Source organism: Rhyacophila brunnea, unplaced genomic scaffold, assembly GCF_057557595.1.
Source record: "Rhyacophila brunnea isolate RB1 unplaced genomic scaffold, BYU_Rbru_1.0 scaffold_13, whole genome shotgun sequence".
In the NCBI taxonomy this organism is placed as follows: domain Eukaryota; kingdom Metazoa; phylum Arthropoda; class Insecta; order Trichoptera; family Rhyacophilidae; genus Rhyacophila; species Rhyacophila brunnea.
In genome coordinates, this window is record NW_028232785.1 from 12,415,052 (window position 1) to 12,430,163 (window position 15,112).

At 36.7% G+C, this 15,112-nt stretch overlaps 1 protein-coding gene across 1 annotated transcript; it reads left to right on the forward strand.

The window, feature by feature from the left end:
• The first annotated feature begins 7,430 nt into the window (after positions 1–7,430).
• LOC147076512 (uncharacterized) lies at positions 7,431–14,865 on the forward strand. Its single transcript, XM_085941173.1, has 3 exons — positions 7,431–7,717; positions 7,812–7,952; positions 10,692–14,865. The coding sequence occupies exons 1-3, from the start codon at positions 7,553–7,555 to the stop codon at positions 11,637–11,639; spliced, it is 1,254 nt and encodes a 417-aa protein (XP_085797299.1). The 5' UTR covers positions 7,431–7,552; the 3' UTR covers positions 11,640–14,865.
• The last annotated feature ends 247 nt before the right edge of the window (positions 14,866–15,112 follow it).

Sequence of the window (15,112 nt, forward strand, 5' to 3'; positions counted from 1 at the left end):
TACTTAATAACATGATACAATAAGATCACAGTGTTTTAAAATTATATAGGGAATCGATATTGCAAAATTATAACTATTATTTTATGTGGTGAACGTGATAACGCAAGTCCACACAGATGTTATCCTACCTAATAACATCCCTCGTTCGCTTCGGATGAATTAGCCACCCCCACTCTCCGTGAAATGGCAGCGTATGTTGGTTGTTCCATTTAAAACAGACCGAGACACGCCGTGGCTTAGATATGACGTACTTTTATCGATGTCCGATATTATACACGATTATAAGATAATTGCATGTAATATACACAGAATAAAATGTTAAACGATGACTAAACAGTATTTAAAAACATACTTTACCTTTTGAAGCAATCAATTAGCTTTTAAAATGCCTTAAAATGCCAAATTGCTATCGGGACACTGAGTGGACGGCATGGGAACGGGCGTAATTTTTTTATCATGGTAAGGGAAAGGTTATTAACGTTACTATTGTTTTAATAGTGAATTCATCAAATTTGAAGAGATCATTCATAGCTGATACATCACCAGTTCGCCCTGAACTTACAGTAGAGTTGTGGAAGTGAGTATTTTAACCTAAATAACTGCATTTTGTTTTGATAAATGACACAAAATCCCAACGGTTATATGAATTCTACAGTATGACCCGGCAACTACTATGACGTAAAAAATAATTATTATTTCAAATTATTATTAATCAAACATTGTTTGTCTTTATTTTACTTTTAATCGAGGTATTTCTATGAAAATAAAGGCGATGCTATTATTTATTTTTGAATGCGCTGATAGTTAATTTAATTTAATATGTATGTTAGTAACTATTTATTTGGTGGATATTATATACGTAGGATATTGGTACCTACCTAATATTAGCAGCCAATGGTAATTAATTTATACATGCTATTATTTTGTGTTGTTATTCCTTACAATAGTAAATATATAATATTTATTTGGTGGTTTGTAATAAGTTTAATTGTCAATTATAGAAATATATAGATATAATAATATACAGATATATATAAATAGATTTTTTTTTCTGGAAAAAGTATTAATATAAAATTGTTAGCAAGTACGAGTAAGTACCATCATAAAATATTGGAGAAATGACCGTGACGTCGGTTAGTAATTGAAGTAGTAGATACCTTATAATATATTTTCTCAGAAGTGATTTAAAAAAAATATGTAAGTATGTTTAATTATTAGAATTGTACATTCTTAAATCTTGTGAATTATTCGTTCAATAAAAAAATAGTTAATTACTTAAAAACTATTTTATTACTTAATCCGAAAAAAACCGAAAAAGCGATTGCCGCATGTTATTATTACATACGAACTTGGGTAATTACGATCATTAAGTATTTAAATAGTAGAGGTAATTATTAACAATTATCGTGTAAATAAATATAACATTTGAGGCACATGCTTTTTGACCAGTCAGTAATCTGTGGGCCGTGCAGCAATACGCTACGGTCTTAAATCCCGAACGTCCATGTTTTGTCCCGAATATCCATTATTCTGAGAGAGCGCTAAAAATTTCCCGAAAATCCACAGTGAGTACTTGTAAATAAAACGCATTTTCTGTGCATTTAATGATTTATACCAGTATATTATTCTTGGAATCTATTCTTAGATAATGTTGCAATCATACAGTATAGAAAGAATGATTGATACATCTACTGATATTAAAATATACGACAGTGAAATTTGTTTTTCGTCTCCTGTAAAATTGACATTTGGTCTATTCGGGAAACAAATCCTATAGCGACGATAGGACAAACCAGTCAATCATCCAGAGACTGCAGATAAAGAAACGGTTCTCGACAATATGTCTGAGACGCATTCTATAGTTTTTTGGACATATTGTCCGGTGCGGAGCGGACAACCTGGAGAAACTGATGGTTTTGGGTGTCCTCCAGGGAAGGCGAATCAGAGGAAGAGCGTCTGCACGCTGGAGCGACCAAAAGTGAAAGAGCTGACTGGGAGCACCATGCATGCTGCCCTGAGAGAAGCGGAAAATCGAGAAGGATAGAAAGTCTTAAGGATGGCAAAATTAAAAAGTGGTCACGATCTTCAGCCTTGAGTGCACGACGAAGAAGACTACAAAAACTATTTACAAATAAACATTAAATTTGCCTGCATATTTTTTGTGCGATTTTTTTAATGTTCATCGGAAGTAGCGACGAAGTGTTTTCATGTTGAATACTGTTTTAATAAATCGCGCAAATTTGTACGATTTAGACTGTCTAAACTACATTTAGGTCACATGACAACCCCTTTTACACACTATTATCTACAATCCAAAGCCGACTATTACGCACATGTATTTCAAAAGTGACAACTCAAATAATATCAGTGTTTTTTAGTTATCACTATGCACGAGTTTGCGAAACAATTCTCTATGACTTAACAAAAGCGTAGTAATTTACCTTAAAAAATAGCCGGGCAGATGGCGCATGTGTCAATCTTGTTGTTTCAAACCCGTGGTGAATGTGTGTGCTAACTGAAACCTTATTAAGTACCTATATTGAGTTTGGTCATTTATATAGGCGAAACGTAAACCTTTTAGACGCAACATTTAGAGTTAAGACATTTTTGTTGGTAGAAGTATGAACAAAAAATGTTTTATTTCAAATTCTGCCATTTTAGCTGATCAAATAAAAATCAAAGGTGTCACAACTCAAAATGATTCGGTCCTTTGTGAGTTCACTGAACATGAAAATCGTCACGTCCCAAAAAGAGGTATTTTCAAGGCTCATGAATCGAAATATTCAAAAATTACATTTTGATCAATGTTTCTTAGCGTCCATTACATTTGGAAATACTGATTATTTTGCAAATATTCTTCTACATAGCTCGGAAACAGTTTTTGGCCTTTTTCTCAAAATGCCGATTTTTGAGTTGTGTCACTTTAGAAATACATGTGCGGTTAGTCATCAAAATGCTGACTACCTAATATAGTCGTCATTGATACAATCGCATATTATTATTAAAGTATATTTGCCCAATTCATGGTCACCGGTGCATTCTATCAAGACCTACCTACTCATCAATGAAATTATGCTACAAAATCCGGAGTGGGTGTAAAAAATGATGTTTCTTGATTAGCATGAATAGGTATAATACACAGAACAGATAATTATTTCTTTGTTCCCTGGTATAATACTTAATAAGTAGGTAGGTACCTATTTCAATTGGTCGATCGGCGAGGTCACTAGGGTCACATTGACATCAGCACTTGTTAAGAGCATACATAAGTGAAACGGCAAATAATTTTCAACTCTATGTGGAAAGAAATTACGGCCGCGTTGCCATTCGGAGAGCGATAGTCGAGGTGTCTGCACGTCGATTTGTTTTGTCATGGTGTCGGATGATAATATTCTTAAATTGTGTAAAGATGACTAAAAAACTTTACGTATGTACTTAAAAAAGAAAACATCTCAATGAATATACTATTATTATTACGAATATAATAATAAACATAACATAAAAAGGACGCATGTTTAACTTTTATGGCAAATTATATTTCGTTCGGCTTGCGTCATTTGCACCCGCGACCCGCAATCCGCGAATCGCCTAGTCACGATCTTTTTAGACCATGTCTCAGCTGAGGTATAGCCGTACCTAGGAAGGCCGAGTATATTCAGGCCGTGGCACTGAATTGCAAATTACGATGACAGTGCTAGTTGTTATTGATTATCTTCGAATACACTGTTCCTGTTCTAACCTGTTCGCAATAAATGAAGATTTTCAACTGCATACATACTATTTCGTTAAAAATTTTAGGTAAGTCTCTACCATTTTATTTAAATACTCAACAGTGGCGAGGGACGAAGGTAGGCTGTTAAGATCCGACATAAATAATGTACACTAAAATTTGTCAGTCATACCTACCTTTATTTGTTTCACCCAGGTTCGAATCCTGGGTTTAGCAAAAAATACACTTTTTTTTCAATTTGTGTTTGAAGTTAGAGTTTATGAACCCAATAGTTTGAGCAATGGGTCTATTCTATACTTATTGGCCGCTAAAGTGCTAAAGTGATAGATATTATCAAACTTAGGGTAGGTTGTAGGTAGTAAGTGTTAATACTTTGATACAAACCTACGCTAAGTTTGATAATATTTATCACTTTTTCACTTAAGCGGTCGATAAGTACAGAATAGACCCACAAGTGGCTTACATCCATTTCTCGTAAAAATCTGTTAATACAATACCTCCATTTTGTGCAGGCCCATGTATTATGATCCTATTAGGAACGGACATGGTGGAGGTAGGCTGTCAAGAACCGAGATAAATAATCCATACTAAACTTAGTCAGTCATAGGTACCTACTTATTAACTGTTTTCATTGAACTAAGAATACAAATTGCAGATGATGCTGGTTGGTTTTTAAAATTCAATTAAACCATGCGTAAACCAAGCCATATTAGTTTAGGCATGGCCCACACATCCTGAAGCGGCCCCCTAGGCCAGGATCTTTGTCGGTCCCCCCTACCTATCGCCAGGGTTAAAAGAGACGCTCTACAGAAACATTTTGCAAATGGTGTTCCAGGTAAAATTAATTCAGTGTATTTTAATGATTTTTTTTGTATTTTTCTATAAATCCACTTGAGTTATGAAGTTTTCGAATATATTCGAACACAATAATCAAAATTTGGACCCACAATCATATTATCTTAAAATGCTTAAAGTAAAAAAGCGCCGCAGGCAACTTTTTTACCATTAGAGCAAATTTGTGATGTGTGGTTATCTCACTTATAAGGTAGGTAGACGCGCCACGCGGGCCCCCCCAGAGCCCGGGCCCTAGGATAGAGCCCTGTCAGCCCCCCATTGTGGGGCCATGAGTTTAGGTATGCTTTGGGCAATCCGACAAAAATAAGGCATTTTTTTCAGTCTTATTAAACTTGTTTGTTTACGTTGAATTAGGAATACGTCATATTAGAATTAGATGGTGTTGATTCGGTTATTTAAATTCATTAACCCTTGCCCAAACAAACCATAATCGATAAAAAATATTCTTCTATATATAAAATATCTTAAATTATGTATGGTTTAACAGAATTAGGCAGAGTTCAATTGAATTTTAAAAACTAACAAGCACTCTGCAATTTGTAGTCTTAAATGAAAACAAATATGCAGTGACGTCCCGTGGGGGTAAGCAGATTGACCGTCGCTTGGGGTGGCAGTTACTCAAAGGGCGGCAAATTGAGGAGAATCATTTGGCATATTTATAGAAATTGCTACCTAAACTTAGTAATAACGAAAATATCTTCCCATTAAAAAAATCAGCTCACTGGTTGGAAACAAAAATTGTATTAATTGACATAAAAGGTTTAACGAAACTGTAATTTTTTATCGGGTTGCTTTTTGTTGGTAGTTTACTTCCAATGTCCTTCGACGGCTTTGGTGACCAGAAATCGATTTAATATTGCCTAAACCAGTGGCGCACCCAGGGGGGGGGCAAGGGGCCCTGGCTTTGGGCTTACTCCGGGCTTAGACAAATAAAAACACGGCAAAAAAATGATTTGTAATAATTCTCCAGCACCCTTTTTAAAAAAAATTCTTAGATTTTAATTTCTAACACAAAAATTTTGAAACACTAATGTCAGGTTTTTTAGAAACACAATCCCTAATGGAACTGTCAAAAAATTCTCGGTGTCCACCCGAATTCCGGAGTGGTGTAGGTCATAGCTGGGGAGGGCTGACAGAGCTCTAGCCTGGGGGCCCGGGCTGTGGGGGGGCCAGCGTGTCGGGTTGACCAGATAAGTGAGATAAACACACATCATAAATTAGCTTTAATAGTAAAAAAAGTCGCCTGCGGCGCTATTATGCTTCATGGCCATGAACATTTTCAATTACTTATATAATTGTGCAATATATTTTTTGATTATTATGTGTCGATACTCGACAGCTCCATTATTAAAGTAGATGTATTAAAAATCGCCAATAATTCACTGTATAAGTACCCTTAATTTGAACTGAAACACAATTTGAAGAACGTTAATGTAGTGTTTCACACTGCCTTTAATCTTAGCGGTAGGTAGGGGGCCCGCCAAATATCCTAGCCTGAGGACCCGTTTCAGGATGTGGGGACCATGGTGTAGGTACACCGAGTGCAATAGACAAAAGACCGATAAACGAGAAATTAGGCTGTGAAGAAGAAAAAGATCCTATGGGACTAATTTACATTCTCCTCCTTGGGCCCCTCCCAATATTAAATCCTGGGTGCGCCACTGGCCTAAACCTTTGCGATCTCTGTCTAAAAGTATCATTACAAATGTTGCCATGTTTCGTAAATAAGAAAAGCGACACGGATCGCCCTTAAAAACAATATCAATAAGACGAAATTTGAAAGAAGTCTCCCGACGGCCGAAAAATATGAGAGTGGGCGTGATTTTTTTAGAGCTAGACAGCGTGAATGTGGGAGCGAGATGCACGGCGTGAGCGCGGTTTGATTGGCTAAAGTCATATTCGGGAAATAAACACTCAGCCAGAGATATATTTCGACCGAAATTAACTTGGATATTCAGGTACGAATAGTTGGACATTCGGGAGAACACCACGGAGTAATTGTAACTTAACATGGCGTATTCGGGTTTTTTAAAAAAATATCTCTGTTCCTTGATAAAAATATATTGTTTTTATAAATGATTGCGGTAGAGTTCGATAAAAGAAATTGAACTGCATTTAAATGTCGATTTCGACAAAAATGGATATTCGGGAAACAAATCCTATGGCGACGCTATGTTCTGTCCAAAAATACGAAGCAATCGGCGCCAACACCACAATATCTCAAAGGCATCAATAATTGCCTTCTGCTTCCTTGCCTTCAGGGTCAGTTTGTTTTCAACAATGTTTGCTATTTTGTCAAATTTAATGTGTGTTGGTCTGGAATATGCCAAGAGTTTGGACAGTACCTTTAAGGCTATACTTCAGTTGAGGCATGGTCTAAAACGATCGTGGCTAGGCGATGCGCGGATTGTGCAAATTTAATGACGCGTGCCGAATGAAATATAATTTGTCATAAAAATTCAACATGCGTCCATTTAATGTTATGTTTATTGTTATGTTACTAATAATAATAGTATATTCATTGATATGTTTTCTTTTCTAAGTACATCCTAAAGTTTTTTAGTCATCATTACACTATTAAAGAATATATTCATCCGACGCCATGACCATTCAAACAAATCGACGTGCGCACACCTCTACTATCGGTCTCCGATTGGCGACGAGTGCGAAATTTCGTCGCACCTACTGTTGAAAATTATTTGCCGTTTCACTGAAGTACGCTTGGATTTGGCTCGGATACTTTTGATTTATTTAGGTACCTACCTACAATATTTTGGTTTACGGTCTAAAAAGGTTCTTATCCGAATATTGAATGTATGTATTTTTATAACTGGTTTTAAGTTCTATTGTGGCAATACTAAATTGTCATCAGAATCATTAAAATGTCAGATTCATAATAATATTATTATAGGTACATAAATACGTCAAAAACAAAACATTGTTTTCATTGAAAACAATTAATATAAGATGGACATTAAGAGGGAACCGGAAGAGATCCTTCACGAAACAGACGACGAATATTCAAATTTGAATATGGAATATGTGGAACAAAATTTGGAAAATATTTCAAAAATGGAACGTCAGAATATTCTTTTGAAAGAGGACCCCGAATCTAGCTGTCAAAATAATAAGGTGATTGCTTGTTTAAAATCAAAAATAAACACACTAAAAGCAATTAAAATATGATTTTTTATTGTAAATATATTCAATCATGTTTTTATTTCAGGTTCACAACGACGTTGGAAGTAATCACATAAAACAGGAAATTCACGAAGAATGGCAGCAGTATAAAGACAAATTTCATGATTTTTACGAAACTACCCCTGAATGTTCGTATATTACGCCCAAAAACGAAATAACAACAGAGGTACCTACCTACCTATATAAATATTGTATTATGAAGAATTATTTAAATCGCATGTTACCAACGCAATTGACAAGCGTTATTAGGTAGTTACATGGCCCCGACATCTTGAAGTGGGCCCCCAGGCTAGGATGTACGGCGGGCCCCTCTACCTGTCGCTAAGATAAAGGCATTGTAATTTTCGGCAGTAGTGTTCCTCAAATGGTTTCCGCAGAACCCCAGAGTTAAGGTTATTCTGTGTATTTTTAGCGATTTATAAATAAATCCAATATTGAGTTATCAGCACTCATCGTCATACAATGAAGCACTGATCGTAACCTTCTTTTGTGGTACTAGCCAAACATCATGCAACCCTTCGCCATATTAAATAAATAGCCATGTTGTAAGTCAGGGAATAGGTATAGTTAAAATAATTGTATAATAAAATTCTACATGTGAATTATCAGTTCATTCCTATAAATATTAGTCATCATATTTTCAGCCGCGGTCGATCCACAGCTCCCTCCACTCTTCTCGGTTCCTTGTTTTTCTCTGCCACATACTTCCACTAAACCTGACAAGTTCGTCAATCCAGCGGGTTTTGGGGTGCCCCTGTGGCCGCTTAGTGCCCCTCGGGTACCACTGAATGACTGCATTCGTCCATTCGCCGTGCGATATGTCCGGCCCACCGCCATTTCATCAATTTGGTGACCTCTATTACATCTCTCACTCTTGTTTGCTTTCTTATCCATTGGTTTCTTCTGCAGTCCTTACGCGTTATGCCCAATATTTTAAAATGTTAATAGTCTTTAAGGGAAATAGCGCCGAAGGCAACATTTTACTATTAAATGTGTGGTGTGTGTTGTTCTCAGTTAACTACTTGAATCGTCGCACTGGGCTCTACTTAAGCCCGTGCCCCCAGACTAGAGCCCTGTCGGCCCCCACCCCCCTTATAGGGGCCATGGATAGTTATATTATATGTATCACTCAGACATAATATTATGTCAGTTCTTTTCGGTTTATAGGAAGCCAGCGGCAAACAAATTTTGAAAATAGCCGATATACTGGATTATCAGTTAGGTTAGGTTTTCGTTCTTGGATTCATGAATTTTGCCAAATTCGGCTATGAAAATTTATGCTGTTCCCGCCTGGCTTCCCGTAAACCGACTTGTACCATTAAGTCTAAGATTGGGAACTCAGATTTGGCTGAGATCGTCTTATAAAATAAGACCCTACCCCGGATCCTGGAAGAACCTTCAGCCTGACGCATGTCCTGTTATTTCAGAGGCCACTAGTTACAATTATTTGGTGACAAAAAGATGGTACTTATCACCGTTCTGAAATTGTCTAAGAAAAAGTTAACAACGCTATGTATGAAGCCCATTGGGCATTTAAAAAAACTAGCATTTTACGGTGAGATCAAGGCTTTACTAACATTATTCCATTTTGAGACATTCCCGGTACAACTTTCTACGTACCATCTTGTCATGGCGGATATTTAATGGTTACAAGCTCTCCAGAAATTTGCCAAGGCTACACCATTTTCCTCAGTTTGCAATTTATTATTCAATGAATAATACACAAAAATGTGTGGTATTCGTATTGAAGATAAATAATAAAAACACCTCAGAAACATATCAATTAGAAAAAGTATTTGTACTGAGAGGAACTTGAACCTCCATCCATCGGATTCTGGCCAACGTGCTTTACCAATTCTACTACATATGACACATTTCAGAATCACCCGATTAAATTATACAGTATGTATGTAGTTGCTCGTGGTTTCAATTACATTTTAATGCGGTACTATGCCCACGGTGGCCGCGCGGCATAAGCGTTGGACTATCATGCCATGGGTCCCAGGTTCGAATCCTGGGTCTGGCAAGTACACGTATTGTTTTTCAATTTGTGTGTGAGTCAAGGTATGGACCTAATAGGTTGAGCAAGTGGCTGACATCCATTTCTCGTAAAAACAAAATCTGTTAATACAACCTCTACTCTGTGGAGGCCCATATGATCCTAGTAGGATCGGACATGGTCGAAGAAGACTCTGTACAGCTACTGTCGAACAATAACTTCTTGATCACGTGTTAAAACTGTGCACTAACAATCCTCTCCAATACTAAAGTTAATCACACTTCCGTTTTCGAATGAGGAATGCCCCCAAATTTATCATTTCATTTTACGCTCCCGTGATGTACGAATCTATCAATTTACTTAATTTGAAGCCTTTTATAATAAAAATATGTCTAAAACAATCAGGAGTGATGTTAGAATTATTATTAGTAAATTTTTGGTTTAATGCAAAGAAGAAAAGGAGTCACATCTGAAAAGACAGCCGATACATTATTTAAACACGCCGCTAGCACGCGTTGTCGCCATGACAAGTGCGTCACTGAGAAGTCTATTATGTGTGACAACAGCGACTTCCTGGTATCGCCGATTTCTTGTTGTCGGACATCACTGAACTTAGCTTTTGTATAGATACATATTTTTTAACAAATTGTTTTTTATGGTTTAAACTACAATGTGTAAGCATACTTCAAACCAGAATGGAAGCCGCCATTTTGTTTTCAGGGCTGCCAATAGAAGAAGATAAATAATGAACTTGTTACCTACCTATACAACCACACGTACAATCGTTTGATTCACAAATTGAACTGCCAAAAAAATTCCTAATATGGAATGCATATAAGACTATGTCTATCTAGAGTCCAAATTCTTTAGATTTTCCAATACTAAAAGTGTCTTTTTTTCTTGCAGAACTCTGTACCTGATGATACCACACTGCCCAAAATAGAGCAAGAATTCGATCCCGATTGTAACAATACTAAAACTGACGAAATAATTGACACTGAAGATAACGTCAGTGTAACGTTAAGTATTGAATATGAAAAAGACAATTCGAAAAAGGAACAAAGTATAGAGCTATTCCCTTGCGATCACTGTGACAAAATCTTCAAGCGATTATACACCTTAAAAAAACACAAATCCATATATACAAAAGAAAAATTGTTTGCATGTGATGTCTGCGATTTCACATGCCGATTTGCCAGAAATTTACCGCAGCATAAGTTAACGCATACGCAAGATCGGCCGTTTGCTTGCGAAAAATGCAGCTATACGACGAAACACGCGTTCGTTCTACGTCAACATATGCTAGTTCACAGCGATGAGAAACCATACTCGTGTAATCTATGTAGCTACCGTTGTAAACGACGCAGTTTTTTAACATTGCACCAATTTAAACATGCGAATATGGATCAGTTACGTCACGCTTGTACGCGTTGCGAATTTCGATGCAAGTACACTAAGGAAATGATCGCACACGAAATCAGTCACACGAATGACGGCCGGTTCGCATGTGAGAAGTGCTACGTCGTTTACAATGTATATAATGAATTGAAAATGCACCGGGATACGCACGATGAAAAGATATTCGCTTGCACTGTCTGCGATTATAAAACCAAACGTTCCGACGCGTACAAATCACACGTCTTGGTCCATTCGGGCGATAAGCCATATAAATGTGAACAGTGCAATTACGCGACCAATTACGCTCGTAATCTGATCACGCATAAACTAACGCACGGTGAAGATAAATCTTATTCTTGCGACGAGTGCAATTACAAGTGTAAAATACCGAGATATTTAAAATCCCATAAATTGATTCATTTGAAGGATAAAAATGTTGTTCTATCGGGATGTTAGTGATAAAAAAATGGTGATTTTTTGAGCATAAAATAGTCTGATCATATTTTATCTAAGAATTCTCTATGTTAGGCATAATGCGAAAAGACAAAAATACAGATTGATTCGATTAGGTAATAAACAAGGCTACATGGCATACTAGAGTTCGATAAAAATTTCTAATGGGAATAGCCTGGACGGAGTTCGAAGAAGAGACAAATCCAGTGGCATCAGTGAAGTTAAAAACGTCCAAAAAGGTGACCTAGAGATTGATTATTAAATATGGCAATATACTGCATGGGAGAGACCTTCATTTGGCAATGCAGCTTCAGGATGCTGACCGGCCTAAGAATCTTTTTGAATACTTTGCGCTCAAACACCAATATCAAATGTTTTTAATGAATTTTATAAAGATCATAAAACTGCTGGATGGGTCAAATAGATAGGATGAATAATTCGTAAAACAAAATCAGAGTAGGCTGGGCCAAAGTTCCAGTTTTGAAAACCATCAATTTGAGGTTGTCAACCGGTTCACATACCTGGGTTCCAATATTACAAAAGAGAACGAGGAACTGGAAGAAATGAAAGCCCGAATAACCGCTGCAAATAAATCGTACTTCTCATTGCTGCCCATATTTAAATCCAGAAATGTCCACAGAAAAACTAAGACCCGGCTCTATAAAACCGTCATACGCACAGTCGTTGCATACGGGTACGAGGCATGGACGCTAAATATCAAAGCAGCTGAAATGGTGAACTGCTTTGAGAGAAAGATCCTGAGGCGGATATACGGACCCATGATTGATGGTGGGGAGTGGAGAATTAGGTACAACACGGAACTATACCGCTTATACCAAGATTCAAAACTCTCCACCTTCATAAAACTTCAGAGGCTAAACTGGGCAGGCCATGCCCAGTGCATGCCTGAGTCACGGATACCAGGCCATACCAGTATAAAGGCCAGTGGGAAAGCTACGCACACGATGGGGTGATAACATTACAAAAGATGCCAATCAGCTGCTAAAAATCAGGAACTGGAAAAGACGTGCGGAGGACGGCGGTGGAGGAGGCCAGGGCTCGACTTGAGCTGTAGCGCCATCGGAAGAATAATTCGTCAGTGTTGACGTTGACATAGCCAGAGGGACGACGATGCAACGGAAGAAAAGACTTTGGTGGCTAGACGGAGTTTAAAAGATCCTTTAGAATTTCAGCATATCCAACTGATGTTCAAGAGAAAGGAGATGTTGGAGACTCCGCAGCCCATACAATAGCTGTAGTGCCATCGATTATATAAAACATTGTTGATACCAGTATTGTGTTAAGCTATGTTAGCTGTGTTTGAGCATTAAGGTTTTATTTTTGTGATCTGAGCAGATGGTGGTCAGAGTAAACATTTTGTGCTTTGAATCCATGTACATCTGTTATGTCGTGCTTGTATTTTGAATCTATTAATATGTGATCAATTTGGTTTACAAATCTATTATCAGGGCATCTCCGCATTCCTTTGTGTATGTACCACAATTTTTAGGCAGCTCTATTAGTAAAAAAAAATTGTAAAACATTACGCCGGAATACGTAATCAAATATTAATTACAATTTTTTTGGAATAACTAGTTCCAGCCATGTCCGGAAACTCGTTTGTATGCAGTTCACCGTATCACACTTCACTGTGAAATGGCTGTATATTAAAGACCGTCAAACTTCTTCGGGTTGTATAGTACTGATATAAAATTCATATCTAAATAAAACACGGTTCTTGTCGGTTTACACTTTACAGGAAGCTAGCAGCAAACAAATTTTGAAAATATCTGATATACTGGATTATTTGTTAGGTTAGATTAGGATTTCATTCTTGAATTCATGAATTTTGCCAAAATCAGCTATAAAAATTGAAATAATGTTCATATTGAATCTAATAAAATTAGAGACCGTATAGTAAACGGTCATCTGTTTCTGATAAGAAAGCTCACGGCGAACTGTGCCACGGTGAAATTTTTTACGTACAATTTACATGTGACCCGTTCCATCATGAGTGATTTTCATATCTGCTCCTCATTTAAAGCATATGGTTACTATATGGCGCCTCCAAGCATCCCTGTTCCTCGTCAGTCTTCTTGCATCTTCTCTGGTCATGCCAGAATCCAGTTGGCTTGAAGAAAAGTTAGGTTGAAATATTTTTGAGGTATCCGCACCACGTGGCCGAGCCAGGTCGAACGATGCTTCTTCACTCTCAGCGTGATGAAAGGCTGCATGGTCTGGTCTCTTATCCCCTCATTACATCTAAATTTATACTATTGCATGAATCTGTTCTCAAAACTCATACCGTAAAACTGAGTATTCATATTTGATTATCACCAAGTACAAGTCGTGAATTCTCAGACATTCTGCATCGAGTTGAATGTTGCTCCGGTCGTTCCCATTCAAAACTGTAGATACTCGATGTTTTGCCCATTGCTAATCAGGGGAAAACCTATATCAGGACATTGTGCTATTGCACTAAACATTGATTTTCAAACCATATGTGAGTTATTCACATTCATTTTATGGGTTTCCTGTTCGGGATTCTCAAGATTTTCAGAATCAAGGGTTCCAGTTCCAAAATAATGAAGAATCCGTTCAATTTCCAATTGCTTATGGATGCAAGAATCTTACCACAAATGTAGCATAATTCGGCGTTGAAACTAGAAAATTGTGTAACTTCAAAAACGTTACTTTACAGGAGAGACAAAAAACAGTTTGATTTCATGGTATGGTTATAGAGTTAAAACATCCATGATTTGACAATGTTACAATTTTTTTTGAATTATATCATTTGCAAGACGTAAGATATTAACAACGGCCACTAGATGGCATTCAAAGTAAATTTTCGATTTAAACGGAGTTACACATTTTTCTAGTTTCAATGACGATTTAATAAAAATTTGATTTTTTACCAAAATAGGATTTATGAGTTTTTTAAGCTAGACTGACGACATGTAATTTAAAATATTTGGTCTCAAAGTGCTATGGTTTTGATGATTTTAATTGACTCACGCTTGAATAGCCTTAAATTCTGTGTTCAAAATTTTTCGATCTCTTATAAATGTAAGGTTATAGTTTCCCTATATATTGTATGAAATAACAATGCGTATTAGATATAAGTTTGATTATTTTGTATGTTGAAATGTAAATTATTGTGAAATGTGTTGTCCTTATTCTATGAAATATTATTTAAAACAATAAATTTTAAGATGAAGACGTAATTCAATTATTTTTTGATTCAAAGACTTCTGCTTCTATGTAGGTACTCGGGAACCAACTTCTCCGAAAAGAATGAAATGAATCTCGAACTCGTCATCAGACTGTAGAGTAGGAATGTAGAATTCTTCGAAGAGTGTTTTCAGGTTGAAGCTATTGTTTTAAGAAGATGAAATTCTGGGTGTACAATGTAACTATTAAACCTGGATTCTGACGGAGTAACAAGAGAAGGTTACCCAGGCACAATTGGTCCAATC